Source organism: Tupaia chinensis, unplaced genomic scaffold (genome assembly GCF_000334495.1).
Source record: "Tupaia chinensis unplaced genomic scaffold, TupChi_1.0 Scaffold000159_1, whole genome shotgun sequence".
Lineage (NCBI taxonomy): Eukaryota > Metazoa > Chordata > Mammalia > Scandentia > Tupaiidae > Tupaia > Tupaia belangeri.
In genome coordinates this window covers 1,612,593-1,626,679 of record NW_006159630.1, presented here as the reverse complement: position 1 = coordinate 1,626,679, position 14,087 = coordinate 1,612,593, and the positions used below count along the sequence as shown (strand labels likewise).

The following is a 14,087-nucleotide window of genomic DNA, read 5'->3' as shown; positions in this document are numbered from 1 at the left end:
TCCGCCTGTCCCCCCATCCCGCGCATAGGCCGTTCCCTCGCATCGCTCAAGCTGTGGGCTTCGCCCGCGCCGGGAGGCCACAGGGCCACACCAACCACTTTCCAAATGGCCCTTCCCGTCGCTTCCTGGCAAGGTCGGAAGGGCAGGTGGGCTCCGCTCTGGGCCCAGCAGGACAGGGCGAGCAGTGGCTCTCCTGAGAGCTGTGTGAGGACGAGGGGGTGGGCGGGCGGGCGGGGGGGTGGCCCGTTGCGTGCAGAGGAGCACCGCGTGTCCTGGCCCCTGCAGAGGGATCGGGTCCTCTACTTGACAGACACTGGCCGCGAGACACTGCTCTGCTGCCCGCCGATGCGCTGCCACGCCCGTCAGTGCGTAAGAAACCGGCCCTTGCTGGGCGGAAGCCGTCAGCGATCCAGCAGTCCGTGAGCTCAGTAGCACGGTACCTGGACAGTCCTGATCTCGCTCACATGCTTCCCTGGGGCAGCTCCCTCTGGCTGTAAGGCTGCAGGGCCCTCGTCTGTCTGTGAGGGGTGGAACGGTCAGAAGGCCCTGCCTGGTTCACATCCCCCGAGACGAACTGCGGCCACAAGCATCACTCTTACCTTGGAAATAAGAGAAGGCCGAACGAGCCATGGAAGCAGTTTCAGGAAACTGCTTTTCTTGAACTCTTCAGAGAGCAGACATTGTAGGGGAACCGAGGTACCCAGAAAGTAAGGGCAGAGCACCCTGTAAGGAGAGACGGCCACGCGCACCTCTTTACCTGCACTGAGCAGAAGAGACAGTGGGGAGAAGGATGCAGCTGAAGTTGTCAGAAGGCAGCCCAAGGTGACTGGGGCCAGCGTAGGTGTCAAGGCCTGGGACCCACCGGCTGCAGAGATGCTTCTCTGTGGACCTCCATGGGTTCATACTCGGAAGTTTGGGCAAGAAACTTCCTCACCCCAAAAGGCCTTCCTTGGTGCAGGCCCAGAAGAGGAGAACCCCACCCCCCACACACACACACACACAACACTGATTCCCTTAAAACAGAACCCCTAAGCCTGGGTGGGAAGGCTGCAGACCTCATTAGTCCCAGGGGCACAAGCCGAGACCCTCTGCAACTAGGAGAAGGTGAGGCAAGAGACTCACATTGGATCGGCCCAGGAGAGGGGAGGCAGAGTCACTGAGAAGGCCCCAACCCAAGGCCTAGAGAACCAGCCCTGCTTAAGACCAAGGGTGGGCAGGGGCCACAGAGAACCTCGCTGACCCACCACCAGCTCGGCGGGCTCAAGCCACAAGCACACGGGGCGCCTCAGGCAGAGGAGCCAGCATGGAGGTCAGGCTTGTGGGCAAGCCAGGGCTGAGTGAAACAGGACCAGGAAGCCCTCCAGAAACCCAGGTCTTTCTAGGACAGGTACTTCTGGAGGGATTTGAAGCTGGTAGCACAATGAATGTAACCATAGCAACAACACCCAAGCCCGTCTTAATGCCTCCCTGCATTGACTCGGCTCCCTATTCTAATGGGCTAGCAGTAGGGGCACACCCACTCCCAGGTGTGAAGACATGTCTGCCTTGGGCCCTACCATGTTGTCTATGCAGTCTGGAGGTCATTTGATCGTTGAGATACCCCCAAAATATAAGACAGACACACCCACTGCCAAGGGACAGAGCAGAACCAGACTCGGACATGGCAAGTAATGGGGGTGAGATAGCCGAGGTGCCGATGGAGAGGGGGCAGCATGCATGGGCAGAGACGGAAAGTCAAGAGTCAAACGGGACCAGAGATAGCATGGAGGTTAAGGTGGTAGACTCCTACATGACTGACTGCAGTTCAAGTCCCACACCTGGTGACTTGAAACACGCTGGGCATATGTGTGTGTGCATGCCCAAGATCCCAGAAAGAGAATGGAGAAGGGATTGCAGCAAGGCCATCCCCCCCAAGGGGTGATTTCTCACTTTCCCTCTCACTGTTTTTCTCCATGTCCAGCGAGCACATCTGCCCTGAAGCAATAAAATAAAAATCATGCCGGGTACATGTGCATCCATGCTCCAAATCCTGAGAATGGAGAAAGGATTATAGCATGGCCATCCCCCTGAAGGGTGATTTCTCACTTTCCCTCTCTCTGACTCTCTCCAGCGAGTACATGCACCCCACGGCAAAAACACTAAAAAAAAAAAAAAAAAAAAAAAAAATCAAATCAAATCAAAAATCAAATGAAAATGTTAGAAATAAGCATAGAAGGAGGATGACGAATGCCATAGGAACTTTATCTCTACTTCAAACAGTGAAGGAAGGGGGCCGGCAGTTAGCATAATGGCTATGTCACTGGACTCCCATGTAGTCGACTGCGGTTCGAGTCCCAGACCCAGTGGCTTAAAACTCACGCCAGGCACGTGTGCATGCCCAAGATCCCAAGAGGAGAATGGAGGAGACGGGATTGCAGCGTGGCCATCCCCCCGGGGGATGATTTCTCGCTTTCTCTCTCTCTGTCTCTCTCTGGCAAGTGTACGTGCCCTGTAGCGAAAAACCTCTCCAAAAAAAGAAGAAGAAAAAAAAAAACAGTGAAAGAAAAAATCAGTGACTATAAGATAGAAAATGAAGCATAAAGATTTTGAAAAGCATGAAAAAAGACAGAGCTGATCATCTGAGAGCTTTGGACAATATGGAAGAGTCTAACATACATGTGATTGGAATCCCAAAAGGAGAATAGAGAACAGACAGAAGGGACATTTAAAGAGATGATAATTGGGCATAGTGTTTAAGGCACTGGACTCCCACCTGACTGACCACAGCTCAAGTCCCATGGTTTGAGTCCCTGCGGCCTGAAACTCACTGGGCACGTGTGCATGCTCAGAATCCTGAGAGGAAGACACGGTGGTGTGGCCATGCCCCAGGGGATGATTCCTCGCTTTCTGTCTCTGTCTCTCCAGTGAGGACATGCACTCTATAGCAGAAGGATCTCTCAAGAAAGACAGAAAGAGAGAGAGATGATGGTCAAGAATTTTCTAAAACTAGTGAAAAGCATCTAACCATAGATCCTACAAAGAGATCTCAAAACCAGATAGATACAGACTGCTGAAAGCCAAAGACTAAAAAAAAATCCGAAAGCCACCAGAGCAAAAAGACACACCTGCAGGGACAGAAGGCGGTGCAGTAACATCTTGAATGAAACAAGCTATCCACCTAGAACTCAATACACAGTGTAAGAGTATTTTTCAAAGAGGAAGGCAGCAGGGCCAGGAGGCAGCCTAGAGGTTAAGGTGCTGGATCCCAAACCCAGCGGCTTGAAGGTCACACAGGGCATTTGCTCATGGGTGCCCTAAATCTCTTTCTCTCTCTCAATGTCTCTCTGGTGACCATGTGCATCCTTTAACAAACTGAGAAATAGGAAGAAGGCAGCAGGGCAAATCCAGCCTCTCCTTGTCACTTCTCTGCCACGCCGTATCAGAACTTGTAGCCAGGGAAGCGAGGCAAGCAAAAATAAACAAAAGGCATCACGTTGGGAAGAAAAGTTAAGTTCTCTGTCATCTCTATTCATAGATGACAGGAGCCTGGATATTGAAAATCATAAGAAATCTAATAAACTGTTAGAACGAAAAAAAATGCAGCAATGTTGCAGCACTAGAGGCCAATATACAAAAGCCATTGGTATTGAATTTCCATATACTAGCGATGAACATCTCAAAATGTGATTAGGGAAATTCCAGGAGACCGGGACGTCCGGCTTCTGGCAGGAACCCTATACCCCGAGGAACGAGAGAGAATTAAAAGTGGGTGAGATTGAGAGAGGCAACATTTTTGTTCAGAAGTGTGCCCAGTGCCACACCGTGGAAAAGGGGGGCAAGCACAAGACTGGCCCCAATCTCTGGTCTGTTTGGGTGGGAGACAGATCAGGGCCCTGGATTCTCTTACACAGATGCCAACAAGAACAGAGGCATCCCCTGGGGAGAGGATACCCTGACGGAGGATTTGGAGAACCCTACGAGTACGTCCCTGGAACAGAAATACTCTTCATTGGCATTAGAAAGAAGTCAGGAAGAGCCGAGTTGTTAGCTTATGTCAGAAAGCTACTAATTTATGGGACCAGCAGTTGGTGTAATGGCTAGGTCGCTGGACTTCCCCTGTTCCAAGTCCCAGACCCAGTGGCTTAAACTCACACCAGGTGCGTGCGTGCCCAAGGTCCCAGGAGGAGAATGGAAGAGAAGGGATTGCGGCGTGGCCATCCCCCCAGGTGATTTCTTGCCTTCTGTCTGTCCCTCTCTGTCTTTCTGGCAAGCATACGTGCCCTATAGCAAAAACCTCTCAAAAAAAAAAAAAAGCTACTAATCTGTAACAGGTAGCCACTGCCTTACTCATGACAAAACGGAAATGCCTCACTGTTTTTACGTGTGCCAGATTTTAACTGATCTACACCAGAACTCAGATCATGCATGGCTGACGGGATATTTTTGCTGGACAGTCCTGATTTAGGTAAGACTGTCTTGTGGTTAAATGAATATTGCTGTTGTTGTTTAATTTTGATAGTAATTTCAGTTCAGTAAGTGCTTTCACTGTCTGCCCTTTCTTAAGATATCATGAGTGACGCTTTGGTGATCATCTTTCTGCAAAGATGGTGAGTGCCAATTCAAAGCCTACTGGAGATTGGCTTTTTATTTAGGCTTTTGTGTAGCCGGTTATATGAATATGTAAATGCTAGAGAAATCCCTTCACTTCTCAAAACCAAGCAAACTCATCTGTGTTTCACTCTGTGTTCGTTAACCCTTTAAAGGCAAGGGCTGAAGATGAGGTAGTGGCGTCTGCTTTACGAGCTGCTCAAAACTCTGCCGATCTACTTAGCATTCCCTCTATCCGGGACACTGCCCCGTACTTACTGGAAGGCATTTAGTGTGTTTGTGTGTGCTGTCAAATGACTATGTAACACTTCACATGCTTTATAAGTGGCTCGTAAGGTCAGAGGCTTTTGACAAGATTTAGTGACAAGTTAAATTTTACCCTTGCATTCTGTTATCTAAGTCAGACTAAGTGATATTTCGGGATTGTTAGGCAACTGTTTAAAACCACAGAGAGACTGAAGAACTACTGTGTGTGTGATTGGCAGTGGTGCTTTTGCCAGTTTATTCGAAGGCTTCAAGCAGAGTAGCTATACCATCAGCATAGATTTGTAAATTATACCATCATAAGACTTAAGATAATTAAAAACCAAATTTTTAATTATTAAAAATTTTTTAATTTTTTTTTAAATTTCCATTTATAGTAACAAAAAAAATAATAAAATACTCAGGAATTAACTTAGCAAAAGCAATAATAAGACTTGTGCCCTGAGAACTACTAAGAAGGTCCAATAAGTGCAAAGAGACCATGTGCCCCTGGTCCGGTTCGGTATTAGGCTGCCGTGCTCCCCAGGTAGGGCTGCGGACCCGGCGCAGTCCAAATGCCAGCTGCATCTGCTGCAGAACTGACAAGCTAATGGCTCAAATGTGTGTGGAAGTGCAAGGGACCCAGAACAGCACACAAGGAAGACGCCAGAGACAGAAAGGCAGAATGGCCCATACTTCTTCACCTTGAAATTTCCCACAGAGTCACAGTAATCGACAGTGCAGGACTGGCAGAGGACACACACATGGCGCAGGGTTAGAACGGAGACCAGAAACATACCAAACGTCGCTCCATTATTCCCATAAGCTCAGTACTTAAACAAGAAAGGCAAACTCCTCAAAAGGCATAGACTACCAGAACTGCCTCAAAAACAAATCATCCAGGGACTGGCAGGTGGTGTGGTGGTGAAGGGTGAAGGACTCCCACATGGGTGACCATGGTTCAAATCCTGGACCTGGCAGCTTGCTCTCTGATTTTCCCTCTCCACCCCCCCAACTCTGTCCCTCTCTAGTCAAATTAAATAAGTAAATAAATAAAATAATTTTTTAAAACGGTCTTTAAGAAAATCATTAGAATAGTCCTTGTCTGGAAGAGGAAATCATTTATAGTTTAAAAGCCTTCAACAGGAAAAAGAAAAGTCCAGACCCAGAGAGCTGCCCTGGCAAGTGTGTGAGGCCTTTGAGGAAGAGGCCGGATCACTCTGCACCCTTACAGAAAGTGGGAGTAGGCGAGCACAGGGGCCACGCTCGCAGATCGGAGCTCGGCAGTATCGGGGCGTCACTTCTCCCTAAACTGACGCACAGAACAATTCGGTGAATCCCAACAGAACTTCTTTTAATCAACAAATTATTTGTAAACTTTATGGCAAGAAGCAAAGACACTAAAATAACAACCGATTTTAAAATAGAATAAAGTTAGGGGCTCACACTATCTGGTTTCAAGACCCACTGTAAAGTTAAAGCAATCAAGACAGTGAGGAACTGAAAGGTGGGCAAGATCCGTGAGACGGGACAGAGAGGCCAGGACAGAGCCCACAGAGACGCTCCACTGACTCAACAACGGTGCAAAGAGGATCCCATCCAGTAGAGGAAAGGTAGTCTTCCACAGCGCTGGTGGCATGCTCAGACACATGCCAGAAACAGAAAACGCAGGAAGATAACCTGGGGTCGCACCTCGCACCTTACATATCAGTTAACTCAGTGTGAATTGTGACATCGGAAACTTTCAAACTTGCAGAGGAAACAGAAGGAAATGTTTCTGATCATGGTTTAAGTCACGATCTTTGATAAGATACTGAAATCATAAGCCTTGCAAGGAAAAAAATGTTCAATTTGACTATCAGAATTAAAAAGTGTTTATCAAAAGACAAAAAAAAATGAAAAGACAAGCCGCAGACTGAAAGAACATTGTAAAACACATATCTGGAAAAGATCTTGCATCTAGTACACATTGCAGCTCTCAAAATTTCATAACAAGGGGGACCAGCAGTTAGCGTAATGGCTATGTCGCTGGACTTCCATGTAGTCGACCGCAGTTCGAGTCCCGGACCCGATGGCTTAAACTCATGCCGGACGCGTGTGCATGCATGCCCAAGATCTCAAGAGGAGAATGGAGAAGGGATTGTGGCGTGGCCATCCCCCTGGGGGGTGATTTCTCTCTTTCTGTCTCTCTGTCTCTCTCTGTCCATCTGGCGATTGCACACGCCCTATATCAAAAACCTCTCCCCCCACAAAAAAAAAATTCGTAACAAGGAAAGAACAACCCACTTGAAAAACAACGGCGAAAGGTTTGCACAGATACTTCGCCCAGAAGACACACCAGTGGCAGATGGGCATAGGTTAGTCGTTAGGGGAGTGCACACTGCCAGTGATTCTCTGAATGGCTGATGTCCAGAAATCTCTCCAGACCTAGGCTGGCAGAGGATGAGAGCCACTGGCATGCTCGGGCTCGACCGTGCAGCTGCCAGACACCCAGACACTTCCAGAAATGTTAGCCGTTACTTACAAGGTTGAGCGTACACTGACAGTACGGTCCCGGACCCGATCACCAAGAGAAAGGAAAACTCCGGTTCATTCAGAAAGCTGTTTGAGGGTTTTTATAGTGGCTTTACGCGTAACCACGGAGCACTGGGAACAACTCAGACACCCTTAACCTAGGAAGAGGTGGGAGATAGCCACGCCACGTAGCAGTCGTCAGCACAGTTAAATCTCAAGTATTCAAGGGGACTTCAGAAAGCTCCTGCGGGGACCAGCAGTTAGCGTAATGGCTATGTCGCTGGACTGCCACATAGCTGACCACGGTTGAAGTCCCGGACCCAGTGGCTTAAACTGACGCCGGGCACGTGTGTGCATGCCCAAAATGCCAAGAGTAGAATGGAGGAGAAGAGATTGCAGCGGGCCATCCCCCTGGAGGGTGAGGAGAATGGAGGAGAAGGGATTGCGGCGTGGCCATCCCCCCAGGGGGGTGATTTCTCACTTTCTGTCTCTCTGTCTCTCTCTCTCTTTCTGGCGAGCGCACATGTCCTATAGCAAAGACCTCTCAAAAAAAAAAAAAAAAAAAAAAAAAAAGAATATGTTCATTCTGGTGCCGGAACATTCCGTAATCCATGCACAGCATCTGGGTGATTCTCACATCCACACACCTATGGAAGGCTCCTTGTGGTGGGCCAAGTGGAAGAAGCCGTTTAGATTCCCCGTCTCGTCCCATCCTGTCCCAACGTCAGCAGCACGAGACGTCATTGGAGCTGACCGTTTACCCCCCTTTCTGCCTCGGAGTCAGCCCAGCTCCATGGCCCGTGCAGCTGGGGCAGGGCTCTGTGTTTGTGTTGTGGGGAGGACTCTGTGTTGTGGGGAGGGCTCTGGGTGATGGGGAGGGCTCTGTTATGGGAAGGACTCTGAGTTACGGGGAGGACTCTGTTACAGGGAGGACTCCGTGTTGTGGGGAGGACTCCATGTGATGGGGAGGACACTCCGTGTGGTGGGGAGGACTCCCCGTGTGGTGGGGAGGACACTCCGTGTGATGGGGAGGACTCCGTGCTGTGGGGAGGACTCCATGCTGTGTAGGTGGGAGCAGCTGTGGAGGTGCTAGTGTTCACTGGCATTGGTGTCACACCCCTGGCCCCGAGTGTGCACCCCCTCACCACCATGGCCGCCATGACACTGCCCGGGACAGAAGGAAGGGCAGTGTGCCTGGCCCCGTCTTCCCGGTGGAGAGTGCCCGGCCGCCGCAGCCATGTGGGTCAGGGCAGGCCACAGCAGTCCTCACCGATTGGTGGAACCTTCTGGGCCTCAGCTCAGTGTTCTCCTGCCCTCCCCCCGACGTGGACCCCAGCCCCTCGGCCCCCAGCGCAGCGGTGTTAGCAGAGACCCTGGAGAGGGCCCACCACTGCCCAGGACCCAGCCTGGCCCCTCGAGGGGGTCCTCCCGAACTCACTGCCTTCTGCCTGTGGACCCGAGTGCCCTTGGGGCTAGAGAAGGCGTGAAGGCAGCCACGTTTGACAGCCGCCCCTCTGACCCTGTGTCCCGTGCTTGAAACAGCACGTGTAGTGTGTCACCCGCAGTAGAGCAGAGGGCCACACTCACCCCACAGGGGCCCAGGGTGTTCCCCAGGTCTCTGCTGTCCACATCCCTCAGCCTCTCCCCGCAGGGTGGGCCAGGGACGCAGCAGAGACCCAGGCATGCCGGGCGCCACTCTGGGCACGCTGGCCAGACTGGTCTCCCGCGGTCTCAGTGCCGGCGGAGCGGGAGCCTTTGGCTGGAGAGCGGCCCTTTTGCCCTAGCCCTGACGCCGCCCCTGTGTGCAGATCCCGGAAGAGCACGACCTGGAGAGCCAGCTGCGGAAGGAGCGTGAGTGGCGGTTCCTGCGGAACACGCGTGTCAGGAAGCAGGCGCAGCAGCTCATCCAGAAGGGTAAGGCCCGGCTCCCCTGGGCCCGGGGCCTCCCACCACACCCCCAGTCCCCTCACGGTCACGCAGCCCCCAGTGGGCCCCAGAACCCCCGGCCCCCCAACCTCACCTGGCCAGGCCAGCAAGCTCTGAGGAGCGACGGCCAGCCCCTGCTGTCCCAGCCTGGTGCGGGCAGGCGGGAGCCGAGCCACAGGCCCTGCCAGTGTGTGAGCTCTGCCTCGCAGTCCCAGAGCTGCCCGGTGGCCTCTCTCTGGACCGGAGGCTGTGGAATCAGCTGCGTCGTGGACAGCAACGGCGTGGCCAGTTGGCCTGTATCGTGTTCCTGCTGGGGCCGCTGAGCTCTGCACTGACACCGGCACCTCCTCCTTCCGGTCATCTTAGCAGATGAGTGTGTCTCCGCCGATACGCTGGCCGAGGTCCGTGAGCATCCAGTCCTGTGCCAGGAGCTGCAGGGCTCTGAGCCAAGGCAGGGACCCATGGTCAGGGCCCTGCACCCTCCCTCTGAGGACAGCTGGGCTGACAGCACCCCAAGAGCCCCGTTCCCAGTGTGTCCCAGCCCCCTCTAGCACCTGTGCCCCTCATGTCCCTGCGCCCCTCCTCGTCCACAGACAGGGCGCTGATGGCCACCTCCACACACTGTGGTCAGTGCTCCCACGCTGGAGACCAGCCCGGGCCGTCCCTGTCTCTCACAGGCATCACGAGGCTGGACGACCAGATATTTCTGAACAGGAACCCCGGCGTCCCCTCCGTGGTCAAATTTCACCCCTTTACCCCGTGCATAGCTGTGGCCGACAAGGACAGCATCTGGTAGGTGCCCCCACCCCCACCCTGTGCCGCGGGTCTGCCCCCAAGTGGGTGGGGCCCCCGGCCTCCCTCGTGGAAGGTGCTCGTGCAGGAGGGCGCTGGCGCAGTTCAGGTCGCACTGAGGTGTTCCCAGGGCCCCAGTGCAGGCCCCCAGGGTGCTGTCGGGAGCACCCCAGCCGTAACGGAGAGGCGTGTGACAGAGAAGCGTGGAGAGCCCCAGACGGCTGAGAGAAGCAGCTGGATTAGGGGCGCAGTGCCCCCGCACAGTGGGGCGTGCCCGCCACGGGACGGGCCTTCGCTCACGGAGGCTGTGGCCGCAGCTCTCGGCCTTACCCCTGTCTGTGAACTGTGAAACCTGTACGGTGGCATTTTCCTTTCTACCCTTTCCCTTCTCCCTTGATGACGGTGCATGGTGAGGACACGCGTGGAGAGGGAGGCGGAGCCCCACGCGGCCCTCCCCAGCTCTCCAGGCTCAGTGGTACCCCTGCACAGGCACTGTGGGGCAGGGCTGTCCGGCCCGGCCATGGCCACGGCCTGCGTTTAAGTGTCCGGTCCTGTGGCGCTCAGTGCTCTCCTGTCGGTGCATGGCCGCCACCGCCGTCTCCACAGCCACCGTCACCTGATAAAGCTGAACCTCCGCCCTGTGGAACAGCCCCCACCCTGCCCGGCCAGGCGCCCACCGTTCCCTCTGTCTCTGCATCTGACCGCCCCAGGAGCCTCCCCCAAGCGGAGCCTGCAGGGTGTGCACGTGCCAGGCTAACCCCTGAGCACGGGTGCTGTCCAGGTCGGCCACGCTGGGGCCTGCACCCAGCTGCCGTGCTTTTATGGCCGGGCGGCGCTTGTTACCTGGACGCGCCACGTCGTGGCCCTGGGCTGTCAGAGCACTGCAGTGAACGCGGCCGCGCTCGTGGCTCCGAGTCCCTGCCAGAACCCTCGGGCTACCCGGAAGTGGGACTGCTGGGTCACCCACTGTGCCATGGCCGCACCACGGCACGTCCCTCCAGGGCCGCGTTGTCCCCGCCCCCACGCCCTCACTGGCACTTGCTGCCGTCGCCTGTCCTGGTGTGTGAGGCGGTGTCCCTGAGGGCGGCTGACTGTCTCCCTCTCTACCCCTCAGTCTCTGGGACTGGGAGAAGGGGGAGAAGCTGGACTACTTCCACAACGGGAACCCCCGCTACACCAGGGTCACCGCCATGGAGTATCTCAACGGCCAGGACTGCTCCCTTCTGCTGACGGCCACGGGTGAGTGGGCGCCCGCGGGCAGGCAAAGGGGGCAGACCCGTGCCCCGAGACACCTCGGCGGGCTGCTCTGAGGGAGGGCATGGGCAGTGGGCCAGGACTGACTGCTCGTCCTGGGTCCTGGCTCTTCCACGGCAAGGAAAAGCTACTCTCCCCTGTCCTAACCTTCCTGAGAGACCTGCTGGGTCAGAGGCGACACCTGAGAAGGGGGAGACATGCTCAGGACAGGATGGGATGCTCCCTGGCACCTGTGCAGCCAGGTCTGGCGGGCACACTGTTGCACTCGCACCCGCCCTCCCATGGCTCAGGCCGGCTCACACCTGAGCAGTTCTGAGTCCCAGAGAGGAGGAGAGGGCTGTCCAGGGAAGCAGCGAAGGCCACAGCCCAGTGGGTACTGGGGAGAGGGAGCGCAGGGCGGCGGGCAAGGCTGGGTCCTCCGCAGCTCAGTGGGTACTGGGGAGAGGGAGCCCAGAGCACAGGGCGGCAGGCAAGGCTGGTCCTCCTCAGCCCAGTGGCAGTGATGAGCCCACTCTGGGGTCTCCCCGAGGCAGGGGCATCATCCACAGGGACTGGTGGAGGGTGAGGCACTGAGAGACCTGCCCTGCCGTCCGAGGGCTACATGAGACCTGGGAGTCGGAGACAGGAGACGGGCTCCGTGTAGGCCCAACGCTGCCCCTGCCCCTGCTCAGGGACACAATGGCCACTGTCCTCTGAGCTCCGGAAGCTGCGAGGAGAGTCCCCACCCTCCTTAGTCCCAGTCGTGGTCGCATCTGTCGAGGCATCCCGTGTCGGAGCACCGAGAGCAGCGTAGATGGTGTGTAGATGGCGTGTAGAAAGCGCCCTCTGTGTGCGTGCAGTTTTACTTTTCTCAGGGCACCAGTCTGCTGCAGGAGGAGGGCACGCCTGTTCCCTCACCCAGTGCCACCACTGGACCTGGGACCAGGTGCTACCTTGGGCCCAGAGGTCAGGCCGGGATGCGTGCCTGGCCAGGGCAGGTGGAATCCCAGGCCTTCCCAGCCTCCTGTGCGGGCACCTTCCTGGATTGCAGGCAGGGTGGGAACCGGTGTCCACGGGACTGGAACCGTATGTCCAGACCTGGCCACCAGCCCAGGGCACAACTCTTTGTCACAGCGTGTCTGCCAGGGCAGGGCCCAGGGGTCAAGTCCTCTCTGTCTCCTTCCCCAGATGATGGAGCCATCAGGGTCTGGAAGAACTTTGCCGATTTGGAGAAGAACCCGGAGATGGTGACGGCCTGGCAGGGGCTCTCAGACATGCTGCCAACGACCCGAGGTAGGTGCCATCACAGGGCACAGGCAGGGCCTGAAACGGTGACCCAGCAGCTCCTGTCCCGAGGACACTCACACCTCAGGCCTGGCGCTCCGTGGGGCCCAAGCCCAGCCCTGAGTGGGCAGCCACCTGCAGTGGACCCGCCCTAGCTGCGCCCTCAGCCTAGGGTGCATGTTCTGGCCGGGGACAGCACCGGCGACCGGAGCCCTGCCTGGTACTCTCGGCCTGGTCGAGTCCTTGGAGGCCGGGGCAGTGGTCAAGGTCCCTGCATCGGGAGGTCTCGCACATAAGGCAGCCTGCTGGCGGCACTGACCTGTCCCAGGGCAAGTGGGGGGTCCTGCCCAGCCCTGGGCCCAGGTGGCGGTGGTGCCTGTGCCGCCAGGCCAGGGTGAGGGTGTGGCTCTCTGGAGACCCTCCTGCAGCCCAGGCCTTGCCCTGGGAGATCCCCTCCAGTGTGGTCCACAGCCTCGGGCATGGCCCACTCAGGGAGACGACCTGTCACCTGCACCCGCCCTGCTGGCCCGATGGCTGCAGCCTATCACCACCGCCCTGATCTTCGAGGCCGGACATCGGTACAGGCCTGCCTGTCCTTGGGGTGTGTCTCCCCTCTCCTGGCACCGTGCTGGGGATGCCAACCCTCAGGGCATGTCCGCTGGGCTGGGGCTGCCAGCTGCCCCCTCAGGCAGCTCCAGGGCACACGGCTCCTCACGTATGGGTCTTTTAAAACACAGCTATGGGGACCAGCAGATAGCACAATGGTTATGTTACTGGGCTCCCATGTAGTTGACCACGGACCCCGACTTAAACCACACCGGGCACGCGTCCATATGTGCCCAAAATCCTGAGAGGCGAATGGAGGAGATGGGATTATAGGACTGTGGCGTGGCCATCCCCTGGGGAGTGATTTCTCACTTTATGTCTCTGTCTCTCCAGTGAGCACACACACTCTATAGCAAAAATCTCTCTTAAAAACAAAAGAATTGTGTTTAAGTTTTTCAGGGAAAAGACATCACCCACACCCCACCACCCCGGGCCCTTGGGCAGGCCTATGGCTGCCAGGGTCTGTCCTTCCCAGGGTCTCTCCTCTGCTGTGTCTTGTTTTCTCCGTTAGAGCTGAAGCCAGCCCTGCCCCACTCCTGCCGGCAGCAGCTCATCTACGGGCAGCTTGTGGGGGCCTGCCTGCACCCAGACCTCCCCAACCCCAAGGCGCCCACGATTCTGCTGCAGACACATCGCAGGCCGCGTGACCGCCTCCTTGCATTAGTGTCGTGAACCCTGACCAGGGCTGCCCATCCTCAGCGTACTTTGTGAGCACAGGGGATGGTCCATGTGGCCAGGCCACACGAGGCTGGGGGAGGCAGACGTGGAGCCCACGGGCACTCGGCCTGTCCTGCAGCTGCCCATGTGCTCAGCTGCCCTGTGCTCTGCATGGTCCTCAGACTGAGGACAGTCCCATCCCTCAGAGCGTCGCCCTTGGCTTCTGGGGTGAGGGGGGGAGAGCA

General features: G+C 56.0%; 1 protein-coding gene across 1 annotated transcript in view; it reads left to right on the top strand.

Annotated features, from left to right (window-relative positions):
• RPTOR (regulatory associated protein of MTOR complex 1) overlaps positions 1 to 14,087 on the top strand; it is a 393,373-nt gene that overhangs the window by 367,301 nt on the left and 11,985 nt on the right. The window contains exons 25-28 of the mRNA XM_006145668.2: positions 9,153 to 9,258; positions 9,948 to 10,062; positions 11,177 to 11,301; positions 12,484 to 12,588. Of these exons, the coding sequence (XP_006145730.1) occupies positions 9,153 to 9,258; positions 9,948 to 10,062; positions 11,177 to 11,301; positions 12,484 to 12,588 (451 nt within the window). The remainder of the gene's footprint in view (positions 1 to 9,152; positions 9,259 to 9,947; positions 10,063 to 11,176; positions 11,302 to 12,483; positions 12,589 to 14,087) is intronic.